General features: G+C 41.4%; 1 protein-coding gene across 1 annotated transcript; it reads right to left on the bottom strand.

The window, feature by feature from the left end:
* Nucleotides 1–13,255: 13,255 nt before the first annotated feature.
* PSMB2 (proteasome 20S subunit beta 2) lies at nt 13,256–24,077 on the bottom strand. The gene is made up of 6 exons (XM_056332197.1): nt 23,906–24,077; nt 21,631–21,753; nt 20,976–21,046; nt 15,975–16,137; nt 14,414–14,463; nt 13,256–13,486 (listed from the first exon to the last, which is right to left on the bottom strand). Exons 1-6 carry the CDS (start codon nt 23,994–23,996, stop codon nt 13,379–13,381), a joined length of 606 nt encoding a protein of 201 aa, XP_056188172.1. The 5' UTR covers nt 23,997–24,077; the 3' UTR covers nt 13,256–13,378.
* Nucleotides 24,078–25,091: the final 1,014 nt, after the last annotated feature.

Genomic DNA, 25,091 nt, shown 5'->3' on the forward strand with positions numbered 1-25,091 from the left:
AGAAGCATGAGCAGCAGAGGGCAGGGAGTTGGATCAGTGGCTGTACCTGGATTTATCAGCTGGTTTTGACAGGCAAACACACAGGAAACCTTCCCATTTCCCCAACTACAGCCCAGTCCTAAAGCCAGGCCAAGAAAAAAAATTGCCAGCAGAACTGCTTGGGATTTAAAGCGGTTTCAGACTTCGTTTACAGTTTTCAAAGTGAGACTCGAGGCGGATTTTCCCCCAGGCTGAGGAGCCCTGAGCCGTGCCACGCGGGGAGGAACAAACCGCACACCCGATGGTTCCCAGGGCAGGAACCAGACGAGGAGAGCCTTCCCGACTGCTGCGGTCACAGCTGGGGAGAAAGCAGGAGAAGTTCAACCCAGGACTAATTAAAACTTCACAACCTACAGATAACAGCACACAAGTTTCTAAAATTAATTATAATTAATAAAGCACAAGGAGCAGAACTTGAACCAGGCCAAACTGAACTGTTCCAAATCTGTATATATTTATTTATGTGTAATTAAAATCTGAAAGTTTTAAAATGTCCAGTGCAAGTTATTTATATCAAATTGAGTTGGGTTTTTTTTGTTTTGCCTTTTTTTTTTTTGTTGTTGTTCTTGGGGTTTTTTTTGAAAGATGAAAGTTCTGGATTTTCTGCCATTAGAAATGGGAATGAAGTTTTGGATACACAAAACTGTAGCATGGACAAGATAGGCTGTGATGATAATGACTATAGAAGTTCTGCAGGATTTTGTACTTGCTGTTGTTTCTCTTAATGCTGCAATAGATGTACAACACCCACACCACAATGTCATTCTCATTATCTTAATAAACCTCTTTTTATTTGAAGAAAGCACCTCCATCGTCTTTGTGAACAAGGATGCTTTTGCCTCTGTGGTTGTATCATCACAGAATCATAGAATTATTGAGGCTGAAAACACATTTAAGATCGGGTCCAATGTTAAGCTGTCACTGCCAAGCCCACCACTAAACCCTGTCCCCGAGCGCCACATCTACACGTCTTTTAAATACCTCCAGGGACAGTGACTCAACCACTTCCCTGGGCAGCCTGTTCACTGCTTGACAACCCTATATAGATTTAAGAAATTACACCCTCCAGTTTCATGGCTGACGTTTGACTGATCTGTGCAGTCACAAATAGAGAGCTCCAAGTGTGACTGGAGCTGGCGTTAATGCTCTGGTCTCACAAGCCATCGCAGCCGAGCCAGCCGGCGCCGGTGGTGATGCTCAAGATGAATAGTGAAATGATGTGTTTGCAGATGTTTCAGAACTGCTCAGGGTAGTCAAATCTAAACCTGTCTGTGAAGAGCTGCAGAAGGACCTCATGGTATCAAGACGACGAGTGATAAATTAGCAGATAAAATAACCCTACTAATCTATATGCAATTAAGCTCTCCAAATTAGCTGCTATGTTTGTGGCATTATTACGGCTAAGCCTCTAAAAACAGCCACCTTGTACTCACGGGAGCTTAGAAATAAACAAAATGATGGGAACTGTTCAAAAAGGATTAACAAACCAGAAAGCAGATTCTGCTGCGTGATATCCGTGCGCTTCCATCGCTCTACCTTGAACGCCACTCGCAGATCTGGGCAGCCCAGCTGGTAAAACCCTGGAGAAAAGCAGGCAGGGAGATCTCAGGTGGGAACTGACTTTGGTGCGAGGCAAACCCAAGGGATTAGAGCTGCACCACCTGCACGGGACACAAGCAGCATGTGACAGAAGTGTGGAAAACAACACAAACAGGGAAAGATGACAGTAAAACTACAGGCAGGACGCCAAATGAAATAGTCAGGAAGCAGGTTTAATTAAATGAACAGAAGACAAGGAAGAAGCTGCGGCTTTTCAAGGAAGCAGACGCATAAATGGCTTTTGACACAATGAAAGAGGGATGATTTTAGAGAGCGTTTGCTGTCTTCCCTACACATCCACCACTCATCACAGCTAGAGACTAGGCAGATGGACACGGGTTTGAGTCATTACAGCACTCGTTATATCGGACCTTTCCCAGAGCTGTACCCATCCCTTTTCTCTGGAGGTTGCAGAATAGGCTGATGACAGTAGAAAAAACCCCAAACGATCCCAAAAGGGACCACAGAGGTTTAGAAATACAAACCCTTCTCCCTTTCAGAAAAGCATGAAAAGAAACATTTTATGTACTAATATAATTTGTGGGGATGGCTCAGTCAGAAGCCTCCATCCAAACACTCCCTTCAAAAGCTGACGGATGTATTCAAATTGGGAATTGGATTGGAAGCGTCCCTTGGTATGAAGTTTGTGAAAGCAAAGACCTAAATGACGGGCTCTGCAGGTCTGGGTTTGCTCTGGACCTTCCCAAAGGAAGAGCCAGGGAATAAGGAGGAGCCAGGGAGCAGAATGGAAATACTAGAGACACATTAGAGGCTTCTTTACACTTCAAAGCTATTTTGGATAATGCAGGGTGTGAGCAGAAAGCACAAAAACTATTCCTATTTAAAATTATTCCAAAACAGGAGTACCCTGTTCTGCATCAGCATAATCCATGTTTAAAATGGATTATGATAAAGGAGAGTAAGGTGCTTTTGTGCTACAATACATGTTTCCCTACATGGAGTTATTTAGGATAACTATCCTGAAATAACTCAATTTGTAGACATCCTCTGGTGCATGGGATCGTCATCACACATGACGAAAGTGTATGTGCACACGCTATAATATACAGGCATGAAATATAATTTCATGGTGTAATCATATGATGAAAACCTGACTTGGTTAGGGCACTTTTTAAATATCAAGGAATTGTTAGACATATCAGCGATGAGCAATGCAGACAAAGAATCAGGATATGCCTACAGTAATCACATGCCATGTCCATCAGGTGGAAAGGTACCTACCTCCTCGTCTTCCTTTTTGGGTAACTGCAAGTCTTTGGAATGTTTTATGAGGAACAGTCTGGTGCCTGAAAAGCCAGGATGCCACCGATTCCCTTTGAATTGGGAGGAAATGTCATGATTTGGATTCACTTGTTGATTCTGGCACAGATGCTCGAGACTGACGATGGACATGCCGTGTAGGATCAACTTTCTAAAAGCATTGAGACTTACACTTCCCCGAATTCCCAAAGCTTCATTTCTGCAGGCCCAGATACCCGAGAGGAGCACAGCTTTCAGAGGTTGTGCCAAGCCAGTTCTGGTTTGTAATAAGTTCATACTGGAGTTCCCCTCCCAGCTCACTGTCAAACAAAGCCATCCCCTGATACGTTCTTTGCCTTTCCATCCTAAGAGAAAAAAAAAAAAAAAAAACCAAACCAAACGGCATTTTACACAATTCAGGGCTCAATGCTGGTATAAATTCCCACACTGATTACAAACATTATCGTGGGAAAATACGTAGGATTGTGTCAAAGAGTAAAAATAGATTCAGGCTCATGGTTTCTGTGCTTGTTATAGAACACTCTGGAATTTCAATCCTAAAGGGGAATTGAAAAAAAAAATAATATCTTTTTTGAATTAATTTTGAATGAATGACAAGTCCAGGGAAACCACATGACAAACCTTGACAAGTGAAAAAGAAAAAGAACACTACCAAAATCTCTTCATTCCCTAACAGTCAGCTATCCCAAGGGTAAACTGAGGTTAACATTGAACTGTGACTCTATACTGTATCATTAACGTAAACAAGCAGAGGCTGCGTTGGCATCTGCACGGCTTTGGATAGACTAAATAATTACCTTTAAGCAGGCTACCTTAAAAGCAACAGGTTAATAATAGCTCTCCATACTAAAACAACGCAATAAACAGACTTTGCTGACCTGTAGTTAATACATTCTTTCATATATGAGAGTCCATTGAATTCCAAACTTTACATAGAGAACCCGAGGAGCCACACCATGAGCGAGCAAAGGAAGTTTTTCCTGTTAGTGCAGCTGAATCAAAACACCAAAACCGATAACATTTTCAACTCGGGCAGTAAAACAAATGTTATTTGCAAGGTTGACAAAATGCTTACTTCAGAGGTTATTGATCTAGCAGCCCAGACAGCACAGCATCATGTGCAGCATGCAACTATAGCCTTAATTAGCCTAACAGACTTTGGCAGGAACAGTCTAACCCCAGCCATTACACGGAATCTGAACACGTCAAGCCAAAAGGCATCATTTTGGTCTTCCTGCCCGTCCTCCTTTACATTGCAAAAAAATCCCACCGTGGCCACCTGAGCACCGGCTGCATTTTCAATAGGAAATAAAAATTCCTATTTATTATAATAATAAAACGGCAATAATAATTCCAGACATTGTAATTCACCAAACCTTTGGCCCCGTAATCGCAGTGCTGAAGCATCCCAGCAACCTCTCTGAGGCAGGCAGGCAGCAAAATTTATGCCAGTGTTAATCTGGATGGCTCCTTTGTATGTTTTTATCCCGACAGCTTCAGCTGTTTCTTATTTGATTCTTTTCGGCAAAGAAAAGGCTAAAATTATACCCTGAAATTGAGAAGTGTTTCCCATAAGGATAGCTTCATTTTAGTAGCAAAGTTTAGAGCCAAAGATTTATTAAATGGAGACAATTCACCTTATTTTTTGGGTGGGAAATGAGCTCAGAGAAAGATCAAGCTATTGCTCCAAGTCGAGAAGTTCTGCAGCCTGTCAAGATGCATCTGGATGCTACAGTCTCTCACCTGATGCTGCGTCTGTCTGCACAGAAGTGCCTTGGGTTCCCCTCAAGTTTTTCCACTGTAAGGAGCCTTAAACCGGCTAAAGAATCCCCAAGAGGCAGCATTTTCTTGGTGCGACTAAATGACCTGCACTCAACAAAAAATGACAATCAGACCACCATCTTCCTCTGTCCACACCCAAAATTTTACGTGTTCTACGTGATTCTATTTATTATCTCACAGAACAGATAAGTTTCAGCTAATTTCCAGCTAATTCTGCCATAGCATCTTGGATTTATTTATCCTCCAGTGGCTGAAGTACTGCATGCTTTTATTCTGGAGTCCAGGAGAGCTTCATCACGCCTTGGAGACTTCACTCCAACAGCTACGTGGAATTCTAACCAGAGGACTTATCTGTATTTCCCGCACTGATTGTATCACCCAGGGATGTTTCTTTTCCCACAGGTTTACTTCTCAGCATGCCACAACTATTTTTTTTTTTCAAAAAGGAGCATTTGCTATGAAACCATTTCATTCAATCCACTCCACGTACCTATGTTTCAGGAGGGTTACATTTACACTCCAGTAGCGCCTCGTTGTGCCATCAGACACCAAATCCTTGTTGCATTAGGCCCTGTGCAAAGAGATCTTACCCCAGAATTTCTATTTTCATAGAGAAGATTACGAAGGAAAGAGTGACATGCATCTTCAAGAAAACAGAGAGTTAAAGTGATTTGCAGGGGAAGACATAGGGAGTTTAGGAAAAAGCTGGGATCCACACCCAGATAAATCAAGTCTAGCGCTGGAACTACAAAAAAAACCCCAAAATTAATTTCAACAGTCTGCTTCAGCCAAAAATATAGTTTGTAAGTTTATTATTTCCAGTGATAAAATGACATCTCCTTTAACAATCCATGTTCTGTTTTGCTGCTTCTTGGTTCCTTGCAAAAACAAAGGCAGAAAAGCATTCAAACTAGGAAGGCAATACATCTAACGTCTGTGCTGCAGGTGCTACAGGCGCTACAGGCACTGCTGAGGAGAGGAGTGGAAAGGCCAGTTTGCTCAGTTCGGACAACGAAAACAACCTTTCTTACACCCTCTTTGTAATGTGCTGCTGTTTTGACTCTTAAATGGACCCTGGCACCACAGGGAATTGCTTCAGCCCAGGCCTCCCACTCCTGACCCATTTTCATTTCATTTCCTCTCCCCCAGCCTTGTCATATGTCAGGAGCATATTATAGCTTTTAGAGTTTCCTGCTAATTTGGTCATCACAGGGAGCCTCCAGAAGAACACACTAATTACCCTGCTAAATCAGACTAGTCTTTTAGCACAGATAACTCTAACTCTGCCCCATTCAGGATCTCTTTGCAAAGAAGACGAGGTTTGGCACGGTTCTCTGGAGCCAAAAATGGGAGCGAGCGTATCCACACGGGATAGGGAAGCTGATCCCCACCTCAGCACGGCATGGCCATGCAGGCACCAGGCAAAGAGGCAAGTTTCAGGCACGCTGAGAAGTGTCCAGCTGTCCCCAGGAAAGTGAGCAAGGCAAAACAGGTTGGAAACCTCTCCACCCGATGGAGCATCTTTCATAACATTTGGAAGGAAGACAGGCAGTTTAGAAAATCCACACTATGGGTCTTACCCAGTAAAGTCCAAAGACTTTGATGAAAAGGTTAAAAAAAAAAAAAGCATACAGGAACATTCCTGTTTTAAAATATTCTTAAAAAAAGTCATCAGTGCCTTTCAATCTGCTGAGCTAAGGAGTAATTCAGCCGAGTGCTGCAAGGAAAAATAGCTCTGTTCAGTTCAGTTCGGGGTAATTTTTTTTTTCCTATTAATGCCATGTGTTAATAAACTTTTTCACAGCTTTTGAACATAAAGAACCTTTTGGTTTAGCTCTCCACAAATTCTGGAGCCAACATAGAAACCAAAACCAAAAACGTATGGCTTTACAGCTCCTAAAAACATCAGCAGAGGTTAACCTCAAATCTTTAACCAGCTTATGTAAACATCTGAGATGAAGGCAAGCTGACCTCTGGCAGTGTTCACACAACCAGCCTTCCTGACGTTTCATCAAAGCATGGGCAATAAACACTAAGGTAAATACTAATAACACAAACCAAGCAATATCAGATGTACCAGACCAAAGCCCCAAGTGTGACGATTTGGACAGGTTTCTCACGTGCTTTGCAAGAATACCGTAAAACAAATGAAATTACAACCTAATTTTAATAGTTTTCTTCTTGAAGGTGCCCACTCTGAGCTACATGATATTAAGGATGATCATAAAAAAGGAGAGGAGAAACAGATTTGAACCTTATTACTTCAAATGAAAAAAAAATAAGAAACAAGTAAACCCTGGAGATCTTTTTATATCCTGTACTTGGTCTTGCCCAGTAATAGAAGTTCCAAAGATTCAAGAAACTGCTGTTCAAGGGAAAAAAACCAACAACCAAAACTCAAAAACCCACAAAATGATCTGACAGCTTAGGAAATGTCTTCCCTGTTCCCAGATGTCAGAGGCTGGTTATGTACTTTAAAGTTTCCGATTCTCATATACTCCAACTGTGGACATTTTAATTATACGGACAAGTGCATTTTCTGCTAAACCCAGGACCATAATGGTATCTTTCAGCCATGGCCTCAACACACTATATGTTTGTTGGGTAAGAGCAAATGAATGTTTTATAATATTCCACATTCCCAAACAGCCATTTCAGACTTTTACTGACTTTTTTTCTTAAGCAAATTTTGCTGTGGAATCACAGAAAGTTCTTTGAAAATAGTATCACACGGTGCCGCAGCTTTTCCTCCCCAGCATGCTGTTGCTGATAAAATATTGTGAGCATCCTCACTTCAAGAGCATAGTAGTAAGCACCAAGAGCACTTTTGCAAGAGAGAACGGCATTATCTTAAAAAAATTAAAGATGCACCTTAACTTTATATCCCTGTTTGTTAGTGTTTGGACTAACTAGTAAAGGACAGATTCCAGCTCCTCTTTTTTGGTCATTTTGGCGAGTCACTAACTATCTTAGCCTTTACTTGTGAAAACATGGATAATTTTCATGGGACAACTGTCCAACACTTGTAAAAAATAAAAAGTGCATCTTCCAAGGAGGAAAACACCTCAACTTTGTACATCCTATCTGCCACTGCTGTGCTAGGCGTTAATCCGCTCTCCGCAACGAGGAGTTTCTGTGACCATCAGATGATCTGCAGAGATGAAGAGGCCAAACAAGTTTGCAAGGAGGCGGCAGTGTGTGTGCAGGATCACTGCCCTCTGCTGAAGGAAGAGGCTGGTGAGTCGCACAGGTTTCCCCCCCAAACCAAAGAGCTCTGGCAGCAGGGTAATGGCATCTGTTGCATTTCAAGTGCAACATTTAGCAAGAGAAGATCAAGCATCACTTAAGCCCATGGGCATTTTGGTGGTACTATAGTAGGATACTGTCAATAATCCTAAAAATACTGACACAAAACACGATGGAGCGTGCTTTGTCTTCTGTACATTAACTAAAGGAGCTGCACTATTTTCATGTTTGTGCATAAACACAAGAACTATTTGATGACATCAAGGAAGCCTCTACTAAGCAAAAGGTATTTTACCCAAATTAAAATACACTAAGCCAAGTCAGCCATTTCAGACACTTGAGATTATTAGGTTGGCCCCACCTTGTATGGTTGCCTTAGAGTTAATTTGTAGATCCAAACCTATACTACATTTGCTGGTATTCAGATCTATCCATATTTTAGTTTCACCTCTATAAATTTGATCAGCAGAATTTAATTTTTCACAATTCTTGCTAACCTTTAATGCTTTACTACATTACATGGGGAAAAAGAACATACTGGCAGTTCTGAAACAGATCTTTTTAAACATCCTTTCCTCTCTCACTGTTCCTCAACACTAAAGGGTTTTCTCTATTCCTTCCACAGCTGTCTCGAGTTAGACTACATGAATAAGCTTATTGGATAACTACCTAATTGCACATTAGCACAGAAACAAAACACTTAAACTGTCACTTTACATTTTCAAGACAACTAACTTAGTTTTTAACACAGTCCTTAGCAAGTCAGGAGTACGCAGAGATTCAAACCAACATAGTTGAGAGCATGGAAAATAGAGAAGTTTCATATTTTAATTCCACCATTCTCATTTTGCCTTTTTTTTTTTTACTCTGTTAAAACAGCTTATGTCTGTTTAGTTTGATCAGTGCCCACATGAAAATTTCCTGCACTTAATTACTGTTGATGGCAGACTGATAACAACACATGGAAACTCTGTATGAGGTTAAACCTTTAAAGAAAAAAGAATTAAAAATGGCTTGAAGGATAAACTTTTTACAGGTAGGATAAATTTATTTTTCCTTACAGACAATACATACAGTGCTTCACAGTAGCAAAGTTAGATGTTTTTCCCTCCGTAGATGTCAAGCTATTTTATACAAAAAGAATATTCCCTCCTGGCTTCAGATTGGAAAATGGAATCATCCAAATCCTAAGCACTATGAACATAACCCATGATGTCAGCCCTGGCATCAACTAATATTTCTTGTAGGAACCTACTGTCAAAACTAGACAAGGAGCACGTCCAACAAAGGTTCTAGAGAACAAGTCCTGTGAGGAGTGGCTGAGGGAAGCGGGGTAGTTTAGCTTGCAGAAAAGGAGGCTCAGGGGAGACCTTATTGCACCCTACAACTACGTGAAAGGAGGTTGTAACGAGTCGGGGTTGGTGCCTTTTCCCAGGTAAAAAAACAACAGGACAAGGAATGGTCTCAGGTTGCGCCAGGGGAGGGTTAGATTGGGTATTAGGGAAAATTTCTTCACCAAAAGGGTTGTCAAGAGCTGGAACAGGCTGCCCAGGGAAGTGGTGGAGTCACCATCCCTGGAGGCACTTAAAAGCCTTGCAGATGTGGCACCTGGGGACAGGGTTTGGTGGTGGGCTTAGCACTGCTTGGTTAACAGTTGGACTCGATCTCAAAGATCTTTTCCAACCTAAATGATTTTATGATTCTGTAAGAGCAAATGAAAACACATTCTTGGGAAAGCTTAGCCTGCTCTCTACCCTCTGCTCCTACATCTTCACTCTGAAAAGCAACAGCTCCATTTTTTTGTAGTTTCTGACAGCGACTGTTTCATCACCTCATCTTCAACAGGAGTCAGACTCAAAGACTGCTGAGAATACTCTGTAGGACTGCTCCAAACATGCTTTATTTCTCTGTCTTGGATTGTTCGATTGCTATGCAGTCTCTACATTGGCTCATGAATTTCTACAAACGTACCTGCTAAGGACACTCAGGTTTACACAGAAAAAGTAGTCCCTGCCCAAGGCTTATCGCCTACCTGTGGCTGAAGTGTCTCTTGGTTTAACTGAATGGGGTCATGGATTTCTTGGAGTGGAGAAATCTTGGGGAAACATGTAGGTGAATCAGCTTGGGGCTCTCTCCCCCACCAGCAGCTCCGCATAAAGGCTGAATACAGCCAGAGGGGAGGTAGCTTTCACCTCTACATTTCAATTTTTAATTGCATGTCTGTGCTTGGCCATTGCTTGCCATCCCATGTGGGGAGAAGCTTCATCACTCGAGACTCCTTAGAGTCATCTGGTCACTGTCAGGACTGCAGAACTGGCCTGATGACATTACAAGCCTGTGCCAAGTACAATTACGCCAGCCAGCTGAGTACCGATGACCTCCTCTGTGCCAGTGTTTCTAGTATGAATGAAAGTCTACAACAAAAGTGCAGATTTTCTTCCATGAAAAGGTATAATTAACACCAAGAAGAAAAAAAAACAACCCAGAACTATAAGCACTGCACCTACACTCACATACTCCTTTCAGCAAAGCACTCCCAATGTAACGTGGCCTAAGGCACAGTGGCTCTGTTCTCTTGTAAACCGATCTCAGAGCAAACTCCAAGGTCTTGAAGAGATGAGCTGGTGCACTGATCTGTTACATTCACAGTGCTCAGGAAGAGACCATCTTTAAACAGGAAACCTAAAACAAGAAATGTGCCTTGTTAACTCTTTAGGCCCTGAGGCTTTGGTAGTAAAACATATGGTCAGAATTACCAGCCAAAGCAAAGCAGAACAGCTTATTGTGGCTACAATGCCCTAGGAATACGTTACCTTGGTTTACAACATTAATTTTTTATAATATGAAGAAAAAAACCCTTATTAGTAGAAAGCAGTGCTTTCTTGCAGTGCTCAATTCTTTCAGATTTCTTATGAGAGGCCTGTTGTGATAAATTAAGATGCTTTTCAAATGGAAAGGCGAATTCTTTCGAAAAGGGATTCCTGGATTCTAGGGAAAACATGGTTTCCAAAAGCTTTAGGGCTAAACTTGAAGCAGGTAAGTTTTCTCCTCAAGTAATGCAAATGGAAAACTTAAAACATTGGTTTTTCAAACAGATTCCATGTATTACTGTCAAAAAATGAAAGTCAAATGTTTCTGAATGTAAAGATCAGCACTGTATACCTTTAAAACGATCCAAAGTTACACAGCAAAACTATCACACCTTCCCTTATAAAGTGTAAATTCTTGGAAAGACCTCAAAAGAATCTACCTCATTAGAAGCTACAGTCCAATCTCATTGTGGGCCAATTCTTTTGTTCTACTGGTTTGAAATGAAGGTCTGTATTTATTCATTCCTAGAGGTTGCTGCTCTGTTGGCTTCTGATGCAACCCCTTGTATCTTGCACTCAGTGGGGGATTCAGATCCTGGGCCCTGCCCTCAGGCAAAACATATGTTCCACTCCAACCTGAATCCAACAAGGGTGTTTGCAAGGGAATAATTGTTTTATGTTTATTAATCACCTGCATGCAAATAGGTGCCAATAAAAACTCCAGGCAGATTCTCTGCCAGACTCACAATCTAATAGCACCACACCCCAGTTTTGGTGTCTGAAATAACAAATACCTCCAATAAGGAGGCATTGCTACTTTGATATGCAGTGACAAAAATATCACATCATCTCAGCCACTCTGCAATGATGACTTTGAAAAGAGAGACAAGAAACCTGCAAAAACATTCAACGTCAGTGGTAAAATAAATTAGAGATACTGCATATTAAGCTAAAAAAATACATTAATGCAACACGAAGGGGTGAGATTTCAATTGCAGAACTGGAACACTCAGACTCTACTTGGGTTAAATGTGACCTGCCAGGAGAAAATAAGCATGCTGTGGACTTCTTTTCCTAGTGTAAAAAAGTTTGAAAATGTTTTTAAAAGACAGTACATACTAGCAAAATGTTTCAGAGAATTATATGCCATCGACCTTAAATAAAAGCTATTGCAGCCACGGCTACAACACCACCACCTGATAATTAAACTCATTCTGTAAAGAATTAAACTACAAAGCCTGATGGGACTTCAGTTACGGATTAGATTCAAGGGTAGCCTTAAGAGGCAAGATGAGTTAAAGCACTGACACAGCAAATTTCTTCTGTGACATTAAGCAAGTCTCAGTCTCTAATCCAGTTCTCACCCGTTCAATATGATGGGAATACTTGAGGTCTTTATGACTGACAGCTTTTGTGGGAAAGAGACTAACATTCTCAAACCCACTCCTGAGGCAAGAACAAAAATGCTTTGAGAAATAAAGAGTTAGGTCTGTCACTTACCTCTCCCAACTGAGACCTTAGGTCTTATGCCATGCCACACAAGTAACAGTCTGCACACAGTCTTGTATGTATCCATCCTTCTGTTTCCAAGATTCTTTTCCCAAGCTTATTCAAACATAAAACAAGCACCCAAACAGAGCATTTTAAATGGTTAACTCATTCAATGCAAATTCAAGTAGGGAAGCAGTCTCCATGAAAATTATTCTCAGAAGACTCATTTATGGGCAGACTGCAAGTATCAGCCACATGATAATTTTCTGAAGCTGTTCTGTGAATGGAGTTTTTATATGGAAGCATGATCTAGAGCCTAGACAGATCCGTGATTATTCTCATGGAAACAAAGCTCCAGCTAGCTGAAAGTAATTCAAAGACTTATGAAAAGTGTTGTGGTTTTATTTCTCATCCAACTGCTTTCATGCACTTCTAAATGTACAGACACATCAATTAAGATAAATCATGCAATTGATACATCAGTTTATATTTTAAATACTTAATGTAGTTATGAGCCTACTGTGCCAGCAGGCGAATATTCTTTCCTAGTAACAGAATCATGGCCAGGTGACTTAAAAGTGACACTAGCATCTTAAAATCCATTCTACTTGAAAAATCTTTTCTTTCACCTTTCACTTGGATTAGATTGAAACAAACAAAAGCAAATTAAGTCTTTGAAAACCTGATTGTTTTATACAGCAAACAGTGGTAACATCTTTGGAAAAATAAAGTAGACACTGTATGTTTAGCATGGAATACTTGCCTGACATTTGATGAACTTTAATTATGAGAGTGGATGACAGCACACAGCGTCATCCAGAAAATAAAAGTTATCAGTTTTCCCACACATTGGAAAACTTGGGGTGGGGGTGTAAAATCTCAGAAGAGGAAAGAAAGATAAATAACCTGAACATGCACACATTACCAGTAAATCAAGTTTCACCTTCGCTGTGGAACAGTTTACTTAAATACTCTCAGGAAGGATCAGTGGAATGAAAAGATAAAACTGGCTATATAAATGTCAATCTTTATTCAATCTCCCAGTGCAGTACATGACTTGTGTACTTCAAATTATTAGAAAAAACCAAAAGTGAACAAAAAAGAAAACTGCTGAGGAAAGATCTCGGGGGTTAGGACATTGCTTTTGGAAGGGGTATATTGTCCACTTCATGGATGCCATCTTTGTCAATGAACCGGGCATTGAAAGAAGCCAGATTTAGGATGAAGCGTTTCTGAAGCTGTTCAACAAAAGACAGAAAGACAAAAAGAGATGAGATTCATTCAAGGCTTAAATAAAAGAGGAGAGCATAATTTAAGGGATATGCTGTTGCACATCAAAATTTCCATCCTGGTTCTAGTGACCTGAAATACTAGGAACTAGAGTTCCTGTATTTTTCCACTGTGCAGGAATCAGTTAACGCAAGTTTGTTCTCCGTTGTAAGACTATCCATATTAGACAAGCCTAGGCTACAAATGCAAAATACACAAGCCTGTTCACAAGGAAAACATTTAAGCAGGAAGGCTAGAGCAGGCTACAATTTAGGGCACAAAGTGCAGGTACCAAAAAGATAATTCAAACAGAACCTCTTTACAGTACTTCTTCCTGACATTTCCCCAGGTGTTTCTTCCCAGTTACATTCAATTCAACCTCTTAAGACAAGGATAAAGAATATCTTCCTACAGTAAGAGCCTCAGAGTCTGAAAGGTTATGTTTATGCTAAAATTGATCATGAACTTTAAGGTTAAATCTTTACCTCAGTTACATATCACTTCACAAGCTGGAACAGAAGTACACTTAGAAGTCTGTACTAGTTAAGTGTAATACAAGTAACGGAAGGATTCTTGCATCGTGTTCAGTTCAGAAGAAACTTTAAAAGGAAAATGTCAAAGACTGTCTTTGCAAAGCATGGAAGAAGCAGAAGTAAAGAAAAGCAATTAAGCTTCAAGTTTACTTTCTGAAGGATGTGAACCATGCTAAGACAATGCAAGTGCCCACAAATCCCTTCCCTCAGTAGCTATTCCACATCTGGTCAATGTGCATTTATAACCCCTTCTGGCAAAGAACAGCAAAAAGATGTGACAAGAGGAACAGGAAAGTATCAGCAAATGAATGCAAACAAACATTCCTTTCTCAAGATCACAAGGGCCTAAGTCTGGCAACTCACCTCCTCTAGACATTTTTTTAGGAGCTCCACAGCTTCCTCACGTGTGATACCTGAAAGGGAAAACATCCACAGATTGATTTAATTAGAGGCCATCTCTCTCAACAGAAACTTTATTAAATTTAAACAACTTTTCAGCTGAGCACCAAAAACTCTCCTTCCCAGCTCACAGAAAACACTTTCCAGATGTACTGAGGATGCCCTGCACCGAAGCACTCACACTGCAACAAGCCATTGAGAATCGATTTGTTACACTGAATAGGAAGCATGACGGAATTTTGCCTCCCATGGCCAGGGACCGGGCTTCGGAGAAGTCCAGCCGTCTCTCTCCTCGAGTTTATTACAGTTTTAAATCAGCTCCATCTGTCCACAGCCGGCTGCAAGTCAGTGACAGTAGGCGGAGATTGGTTTTAGTGCTATGTTCCCTGCTGGGTATTAGTTTTAATAATAGGAAAGGCACGTGTGCGATGCCCCTGCTATTCTCACACATTAGGATAAAATCCAGCACTCCATAGGGATGACAAGCCATGACAATGTATTGTAGCTCACTATTTTTCCTCTTTTCACAAGGAATGGTGAAAAAGGAGCAGTGTAATTTGCAAGGGACATGACTAGAAAACAGCTAAGCTCTGTGCGTTACACAAAACTGTGCAACTTCTAGAGTTTGTTCCAGACATGTATCCACTGTTCAAGTAGAAGTCCCATTAGAATAAAATTGTCAGTTTACAGCTACATTTCTTGCAGGAGACAGATGAAAGGATTACAAAGCAAACATCTCTCCTATGAGATTAAACTCAGCTTTGCACACAGGAGTAAAGTAGTTTTGTAACTAAAGCCAAAGATGTCAGATTAACAATATTCCAAGCTTTGCATGTTTCCTCATCTGTAATGTGGCTGTGGGGCCATGTTTATTCCTTGGCAGTGTAAGAACTGGATTACAATTCTAAAATTAAAAACTTTAGACAGGTAGAGACGTGTAAAACAATTACGATCAACAGCTGCCACGTGCATAAAACTGTAAAACAAACCAACAAATCTTCATTGCCACCACTTCAGAGTACTGAAGACGGTCTTGCTCGGAATATCTTTTCACTAGTATGTTTTTTAATGTATCACACACAAATCCAAGATATGGAGCAATAGGATGTGGGACTGCCCTCTAAAGATTGATACTCTGGGAAAATGTACATGTCATAGCCAACAGAGAAGCAAGTAGAAGATAAAGTTATCAAAATGTTATTTATTAAAAACAGACCACTAGCAGCTAATGGTCCAGGAAAGTCTAGTCGAGTTTTAGAATAAATTGAAACTTCCTTCACTTACAGTCTGTTACGCTTTAAACAGGAAAACACTTTAAGGAGTTGACTAGTTTCATATTACTATTTCAGCAAAACCAGAAGGCAATCTTTAAAGCTACATTTATTCCAACAAAAAGTCAAGTTCAAATCTGTAGCACCACAGCAATTGTGCTGGACCATCTGATTCGGCAAACGTCAGTCTCTCAGTTTAAGCCTTTAATTTATTAATCGGCAACAGAATTTTCTTCTTCATAGATTCCACTTACTTGGCTTGTAATAGCGGTCAAGGATGCTGAGGGTAAGGAATGCACCATATCCATGTGCTGCAAAAGGAGCTTTAGCCAGAGCTGCAAGGTAATCCATGTAATAAAGGGCAGGACCCTCGTGGTCATCATAGCCAGCCAGGAGAAGGTTGACATGGTAAGGGGTCTGCAAACAGAAAGGATGTTTTCCTTAAGGCAGCCACACCCAAACCTTTGCATCTTAATTCCCCATGCCACCTACAGAACAGCAACACAGTCGATTTCACAATTCGTTACCATAAATGCTACTAGTAACTTCACCAATACTGTCTGCAGGAGATTACAGGTCTCAATCTAAAACCGATTTGATCTTTTAGTAATACGGAATGCATAAGCAAATAAAAACATAAAACTCTGATTCTCCTGAAAACTTGTGGGTTTGTGTTTTTGGTTTTTTTTTTTTAAAAAGCTTTCAAGGCACATTCAAACTTAAGAAAATTTTAATTATGTTTTCACACCAGATTCTTTCATCTCAACATAAAACTTGTGGATTTTTACTGTCAACATGTAAGCACAATGTGAACATTTTGCAGTTTATAAGAACGTCTTTGTTAATTTAGCATGCTCTTTTCTCAGTCCTACTACTATTAACCGTAGACCAGTTTAGCACATATGAAAGCTTACATACAGTGCAAACAGTTATATAGAGTGTTATGCCGTCTTGTTAATTGGCAGTTAAGATTTTTTACTGCATGTACCAAGTTTAATCTTTAATATTAGGCTAACTCAACCAAGTGAATGAAGATCCAAGGAACTGGCTTATTTCTATTCAAAACTGACTAAGATACTGCAACATCACAATAGCAGTATCTTTTCTGTTTGGTTGGAAACAGTTTTCTTAAGTTCTCAAATTTTACTTTGCTTTAGCTGCTGTCTTCTCTGATTCTTGTTTATGACTTCAGCAAAAGCCTATCAAATACGATTGAGAAATATCTACATCTTATCCAAAAAGACTATGTAACCGCATTAACAGAACCATGACTTTTTATTGTGCTGTACTTGCCAATTTAGCAACTCCTTAGCAGTTTCCTTCATGTTTTAAGTTTAGTGGTTCCACCATAACAAATAAAGCAGATGTCCCTATACATCTTCTCCCAAGATGTGTACTTTATAAGATCATGAAACATGCATGCACTGTATTATTTTTAAATGTAGGCTCAAAAGAAAGTGTTGGAATTGTATATATTTTTTAAAACAGCTTTTATATACTTCCAGTATTTTCATATCTAAAGAATGTTTCTTATTAAATTAATCATACTAACAGGGTATTTCTTAAAATGCTGGAAAGCCTAAATCAACAAAGCAACAAAATAAGAAAAAAAATGATGCAACTAACAATAGATTAAAACAAGCAAACACAATTTCACCCTAAAGCCAAAACATTAACTGTACCATAGGAAAAAGTTTATTTTAGTATAAGTACAGTGAATCTGCACTAAAAAAAAAAATAGAATCACAGAATACCATATTTTTACCTTCACCAGATATTAAGAAAGAATAAAGCAGGCTACAGTTATATATCAAACATATTACTGTAAATTGTGCGATTTAATCTTCAAAGCATTCAAGAATATTTGGAAACAAGTTACCATGCAGCTGTATTCTTTTAATTAGTCTGTATTTCATCATTTATTTATTCTGAAACATCACACAAGTTGATATTTAAGAGCCATGACACAAGATCACTCAAATTATTGTGTGACTTTGAATTACCAACATTGGCATATGCGAGATACTCAACCATAAATAAATGGTATTATACAGACTTAAACAAATCTGTTTTTCAGTTTTAAATTCTCCCGCTAATGGTCTATGGGACAACTTCTTAAAACTCAAATGTAAATAAAGTGCCCCCTATGCCTTGCTATTATTTGAGAAAGGCAGGATTTAAACATTAGAAAATATACATAATCTATTTATTACTTCCACAATTACAAAAGAAATTTGCAGTCAGCACCCTAGTGCTGTCTTAGTGGGACTATCTCTACGCTGGGACTGGTATTCCTTGTACATCTCAAGCCTTTTGTCCATTTCAAAGGCAGCCTTGGCTTTCGTAACTAAATCCGTGCCAACGGTTCTAAACTCCTTAGAAGACTGATGTGATTAAAGGGTGACCAAATGAGGGGATGACTGACACTCCAGGATAGAATTTTTTTCCCCAAAAAAAACCCCCTTACCTTCCTATTAGAGGCAATATTTCTCATCCCAAGTACCTTTGCACTTTCTGCTGTTTGATTTAAAATACCTACAGCAATTAAGGTATGTGTGAAATTCTTCAGAATCTACAGCTGAAGAGAACAGTTGTGATAAATACACTGCAACAACAAGACTGGCAGTGGGAGGCTGGGCGGTGACAGGCAGCGGCGTGACATCTGGCGGAAGCCAAAGTCACAGCAAGGGGGGAAAAGGTGGGCGTGAGGAAGCATCCTGCCAAGCATGGACAAGGACAGAGGAACTGCTAGTCTTTCTTTGGACTCAGGCCAGACCCTGTCACCTATAATTAAACATAGCATCACAACAAGAAGATGAACTCCATCATGTTTGGAGGGGCAGGGGGATATTTTCCTTACCACCACCACACAACCTCAGTACATGTTAAACGTACTAAACCTGGCACTTGATTCAGCAGGTGAATCAAGGGAGATGCTGCAGTAACTAACAGTGGAAGAGGAACTACAGCACCACTCACCTGCACAAAAGCCAGTGGGCTCCAAAGTAGTTTCTAGGTTTGCCTCAATTGCAACATATAAAATGAAATCAACAAAGATTCTTTTCAGATCCTACTCTAGAGCATAAACTCCAGGTTTTAAAATAAGCAATGTAATGAAGAACCACATATTGACTATGAAAAGAGCACAGTAACATAATGGCCTTAAGTTACAAGGCCAGCGTCACCACACTCGACACTTTCCACCAGAAGAACTTCTGAAGCACTGCCTTATGCGACACATCCCCAAGGTTATTGGGAACTTGGATGACATTAGCTACAAGGTTCATGAATTAAATCAAACTAGATAACATAGTGAGGAACCCAGATGGTGAATAACAATGCAGATCAAGCTCTACTTTGGGCTGGGCCATGCCAACAGTATAATGCCTAAAAAGAAGTGTTAGCCACTTCCCTTCACATACCTGCTACCCTTCTGCAACAGAAGTGGCTTCACACAGTAAGTGGCAACAGAGCAACAAACTATCTTTTCCCCTACTAAACTTATTACTTCTAAATTATTTTCCTGCTACTAAGAGGTGGCAGTCACATGTTTTACCTTTTCATTTTTTATTTTTATCATCCACATAATTAAATTAGTAGCCTCCAGGAATCCTATATGCAATTTAAATAGACACAGAGAGCTAGTGCTAATCCTTCTGGTATCCCACAAAGCATGATGAAAATGTAACAAAATTCATGGGGGAAAATTCTGATGGCAAGGCTTGTATCATCAAACTCCAAATCCCACAAACAAATCATTAAGTGCTATGTTTAAAGAAGAAGGAAAAAAAAAAAAAAAAAAAAGGGAGTTCTCCCTACAGTATAGAGATCACTGTAGTGTGACAGTAGTGTCAGAGTGCGCCACTTGCTCCGGGGCATTGCCATCTGCAACAGAACATTTTGTCTCCGGTAAATAAACACATCTGCCTTTGCCAGTGTCCTCCCCACTGTGCTACCCATCTGGAGCAGGTGAGCTGGAAGACAGGCGTGGGCTCACAGGGAGGATCAGGCCTCAAGGGGCATGGCACAGAGGAAGACAACAACAATGCCACATCTAAGCCACATCCTGCTGGCCAAGCTTACCAAAAAGCCTCTTAAATTACTCCTGTTAGAGGTATGTTACATCGTATGCAAGATATGTCTGCCTCCACTTAAGCGGGCAGGACATCCAGTGTCAGCCTCGCCTACCCCATCTGTGCAGGTCATCAAGATGCCCTTGAGACAAGCCACCAGCACCAGGCAGCCGACAGCCATCTGGGCCTGGCACCAAGCAGCATTACTCCTTCACATCGACCTCAAAAACTGCACAGAGTTCCACAAAACATACACAGACCTTCCAAATCACATCCAAACAAAAGCTAAAGCAAGCAGCATCGCTGCCAACCATCATCTACCAACCATGCTTAATCCACATGGTTGGCTGGAGCCATTTAAACCAGGAGAGCAGCGTTTCACATACAAGACTGAGGCAGGACTCTGCACTGAGTTCTGACTTGCTCTAACCTCAGTAACTCGAAAACTTGCTACCTGCAGCTGTCATCCACGTCATTACAAGCCTATGCAGTATACTGTTAAAATAGCAGCACAATTTATCCCATGCCCTATCCCTGACAGAGATGTTCAACTTAATTCTCAACATCCTATTTCTCCTTTTCTTTCATATAGCACATCGAGAAGAATGCTAATGAAATGCTTCCTAACCTTGGGTCTTTAAAAATCCATTTGCCCCTTCATGACGTCTTTTTGTACCTTGAAAAAATTACTGTGAGGAAAAAATAAATAAATCAGTAACTGCAGTTTAGTAACTCAAAAATACAGCTCCAACTTGGATTTGATATTCACTGAAAGCCTCATGTTGCTGTTTACAAAAGGGACTTGTTTTGCTAAGTACATCAAACAGCTCTGCTCTATGAAATCATTTTCCAAGAAGATTAAACGGATTCAGTGCATTTGCATGAAAACTGACAACCTTATCTCGATGTTAAAGAGGCTTAATTCACTTTGCCGTTTGCAGTATTTGTGACAAAATGTTTATTGAGCCCAAGGCTGGAATTTTAAGACTATAGTTGTATCAGTTATTGATAAGTGATGTGATAAGTTTTTAAATAAGCAAATCAAGTTATATTTTAATAAAACGTCCTTTCATCAAAGTTAATTCATCACTGAAAATGGAACCTTTTTCATCAGACTCCATTACTTCAAAATGGAAATCTTCCCCTGTAAGCCTTTGCCAAAATCCTTCAGCTACTACTCACTCGACTCCGAAGATAGTCAGCTAGGTTTCGTCGTGTAAAGTTTGCAGCTGCAGTAGGAGACAATTCATAACCTGGAGAAGAAATGTGTGTATTTGAGAACAGTACAAATCCATATTCATGTTTCACCTTCTGACTTTCCATTCTATTTTGAAATAACAAGTTATTCTTTAGTGACAAAGTGTTACACCATTTGTCTAATTGCAGTTTATTCTCAAAACTACAAGCATGGAAAGGGCCCTCAAAATCCAGGTAGCTCATAGACCATTAAATTAAATAGCTTAAAAAACCTAGAACACTACCGGCACGTAGCTTGAATTTCAGTCCAGTTATCAGGAAAATTGGTAACAACTGTCATGCAATGGACATATTAAGAGAAATACTTTACTAGCAAATCTATTACTGTGTCACTTATATTGCAAACTGTTTAGCTGGGCTTTGGATAAAACTTTTGGCTTATACTATATAATCCAGTCTCTATTTCTTCATCCTGCCACCTTCATTATCACCTTTACTTGACAAAAAAAAAATATGCAGAAATCCTTAAAGCTAGAGAAGTTTTGAAAACAACACTTTGCACCAACATTCAGCTGTAAACTATACCTATCATTAACTCTGCTTCCAAACCCTGAGCAAGTAACTGTTCTACTTCACTCACCATTTCTCATTTTGTAGAGCTGAACATTTTTCTGGATGTATTCTGCAAACTGTACAGTGTCTCCAGCCTCCCCAACACACAGGAGTAAGATCTTTTCACTCATCTTAAACATTTTGTCATGGTCTAGGCAAAGAAAAATAACATTAAGAGCCACAGTCAAGAGAAAATAAATTATTCTGCCAGTGTCATAATATCATAACTTCTTTCAGAAGCAAGGAAGACACTTGGATAACTCCATTATGACCTGGAGTACTACCAAAACTCTTCCTAAGCAAACTCCAAAATTCAGCTTCTCAGTTGGTGGCACAGTACAAAAGACTCATTAAACACATCACCAAGACAAACAAAGCTGAAATGCACAAAGTGCTTCCTTCAGGAAGGGAGGCACTTCAGAAATACATGGTCTTTCTTACATAGAGACAAAGACTAAAACTTCACACAGAATACTACGTGCAAAGTTTAACATTATACGTGGTGCCTCCTGGGTTCACGAATAAGTTTTGCTCGGTGACCATTCTGCTTTACCTAAATATACTGCATCAGAAGCAAATCTTAGGAAATCCAGAACAAAGTTCTTTGTCAAATGATCCCCTCTTCCTGATATCCAGCACTGTCTCAAAAATTATCAATTTAGGTGAGTGAAGCTTTCAGAAACAAGTTTTTGCTTGTCATTACTTTTTGTTAAAAAAAATAATAATAATTTAAGTACTGATTTCAAATTATAAACATCCAACTGATATACATGGAAATTAAGGAACAGCAAGATACAGTTTTACTCATAACTGCAGCTTAAAAAAAACCCCATCTGTGTGTATTTGAGGGAATCCAAACTGTCGTTCTGACAACATTGAGGACAATTTTGTGCCACTCTAACACCTCAGTCTCATCTAATTAGAGCGGACTGGCACTCGGGTATCTGTGAGACAGAAAATTTCAAGTATCTGTTGGTGTGAAAGCCAGACCACTTCTCTGTACTGCTCTACAAAACAACACTAAACCTCGACCTCTGAATTTGACTTTTGGTTTACTCAATGCTGCTGAATAATCTCTGCTGCAAGACAGGTATAAAGTGTCACAATCCTCTAACAGGATTTCAAGAGTTACTGAAGTACCCAGGAGCTGCATGTCTTGAGAGTTCACGGAAGGCCGCTGACATTGATCAGCCTTTGCAATCTATTTACAAATCAAAGCAAGTATTAGTAAATGCCAATATTCTAAACAAGTATCTGAAATCTGTGAGTTCCTCTCCCCCTCCAAAGACAAATAAATCCTATGTTGTAAGCATAATTTCCTTAAAGTTTATGATTAAATCTACTTGGAACCAACATTAACTTACAAAACATTGTTTAAAGCGATCATACTTGTATTTTGCGTGTGCCACCGCCTTTCACAACCATCTTTTTCACGCTACTTAAACTTTCACATACCTGAAGTATTTCAGGTAAAAGCACTGCTATAACAGTCATGATTTTATGGGATGTTTATTAACACTGCAATCTAAGACTTTTCTTTAAAGAGCTTCTAATCCATGGGAAAAGATCACCACTCCTTGTAAACAAGCTTCAGTCCAGGTTATTGCAACAGTAGACTGAAAAAGTCTTTTTCGAGAACTTCAGAGGTACCCCCCAGTTGTAATACACCTGATAATCCCCCAGGTGTATTACTACATAAAGAAAGCAAAAACATTGCAGTTTGGCCCTTATGCCTTGTGCTACAAATTTCACTGATGCTTTTCCTTCCAGTATTTCCTTTTTCCCATTGACTACATTTTCCCAGTGACTTAGACAAAACCATTTAAGCTCACCAATCGTTAACCCTGTGCAGTTTTCTAACACATCCACATTCCGGTACAGAGCAGGGCTTGAGTTACCCAGCCAAGGCTTACATGCGCCGGTAAGTTAACATGACAACCCCACACAGTGCAGTTATACTGGCTCAGGCTCGGAAACCTTGCTCTGAGCAACCGGCCCCTTGAGACTCTGAGGGTCCCTCACTCTTGAGGGGCAGAGCCCGCCCAGGAGCCCCTACAACGAATAAAACCTCAACTGAGACATTCAGCAGCGTTTACCGCCACCAAGACTGCTCTTTTAACAGGCTTTCCTCAACCGCGGTCACAACCGGAGACCCTGAGCACCATAACGCGTACGGGGAGCTCTGGCCGGAGCCCAGGGCCCCCCGCCGGGCCTGCCCAGGGGAGGGGAGGGCGCACGGCCGGCACAGCCTAACGGCCCCCCCCCGCCGAAGCCACACGCGCCGCGCGGGCCTCGCCTCTCACCGTGCTTCATCTGGACGATGCTAGAGGCCGCCACCGTGTCGGCGGCCACCAGGACGTAGTCGGGGCCCTGGATGCCGATGAGGTACTCCATGGCGGGCCGCGCTCCGCCGTTCCCTCAGGCCGCGCCGTGACACAGCGAAGCGCCGCCACCCCTGAACCCGCGCAAGCGCCGGCGCGCCCTGATGACGCCACCGCTCGCGAGAGCCGCGCGCCGCGGGGAGGGGTCACGTGGCGTGGCCCGGCGGCGGCCCGAGGCGATGGCGGGGTCCTGAGGCGATGGCCGCAGCCGGGCGGGGAGCGGGCCGCCGCTGTACCCTCGCTTCCCCATTTTGTAGCCCCTAGTTACAGGGCCGTCCCTAACGATCCGGGGGGGCGGCATTTGGGAGGGGCACGGATACGGGCTGGCCTGTCTGCGCCTTGCGGGCTTCTGATGGAGCCCTCTCCCCCCGGGGGCCGCAGTCCGTGAGGAACGGAGCTCGGGGCTGAGCGGCCGGGGTGCTCCCACAGCGCTCTGCCCTGGGCCGGCACGCTGGCGTGCTCCATGACAGGGGTGCTCATGGCTCTGGGGGCGATGGGGCGGTCGGGTAGACCTGGATTTCCTGTCAGGCGGGTGTGCTGGGGTTTTGGTTTGGGGCAAAAATGCTGTCAGTGAGTGTCTGGCACCATTCCTCACCAAAACACAAGCGTTTTGGCTATGAAAATGCACAGTTCCAGGGCAGGGTCACAGCTGAGAAAATGGAGTGGTGATAACTGCATGTCCCACTTTTGCCTCACACTCAAGGTCCAAGAAGACGGAAAAATACTCTAAACCCACCTTGTATGGTAACTGCTCCTTGGGCGCAAGTTCTTTTGGAAATGCACGGTGCCCCTGCAGCCTCTTGATCTATTTAGTTAAAGGGAACTGAACTGTGAAGAGACAGTGAAATCGTTCCAGGAGCGATGGAGTGATTGATTTGCTGCCCATCTTCCTGTGTCAGAAGTAGCCAGCAGTGCCAGCTGCATGCAGAGGGGAGCCCTGAGCTGCTGCGCCGGCCTTCCTGCAGCTCCTGCCACGGTCTGTGGCGACAGCCTGCCGGTCCACAGCCGGTAACCATGAGTGTACATTCAGTCCCTCCTGCCATCCCTCCTGCTGCCCCAAGCCGAATCCCCCCAGCCAAAGGGACAAGCCCTAGCCTGACTCACCTAC

This window comes from Falco biarmicus, chromosome 3, assembly GCF_023638135.1.
Source record: "Falco biarmicus isolate bFalBia1 chromosome 3, bFalBia1.pri, whole genome shotgun sequence".
NCBI classification, from domain to species: Eukaryota; Metazoa; Chordata; class Aves; order Falconiformes; family Falconidae; genus Falco; species Falco biarmicus.

Bases quoted from the DNA above. Each gene is read 5' to 3' on its own strand.
- PSMB2 (XM_056332197.1), bottom strand. From the start codon at position 23,996: ATGGAGTACCTCATCGGCATCCAGGGCCCCGACTACGTCCTGGTGGCC. The intron at 14,464-15,974 runs GTAAGTGGAATC...TTTCCCTTTCAG, and splicing joins TGACCGCTATTACAAGCCAA to GTATCACACGTGAGGAAGCT. The intron at 13,487-14,413 runs GTGAGTTGCCAG...TTTGTTGAACAG, and splicing joins TAAAAAAATGTCTAGAGGAG to CTTCAGAAACGCTTCATCCT.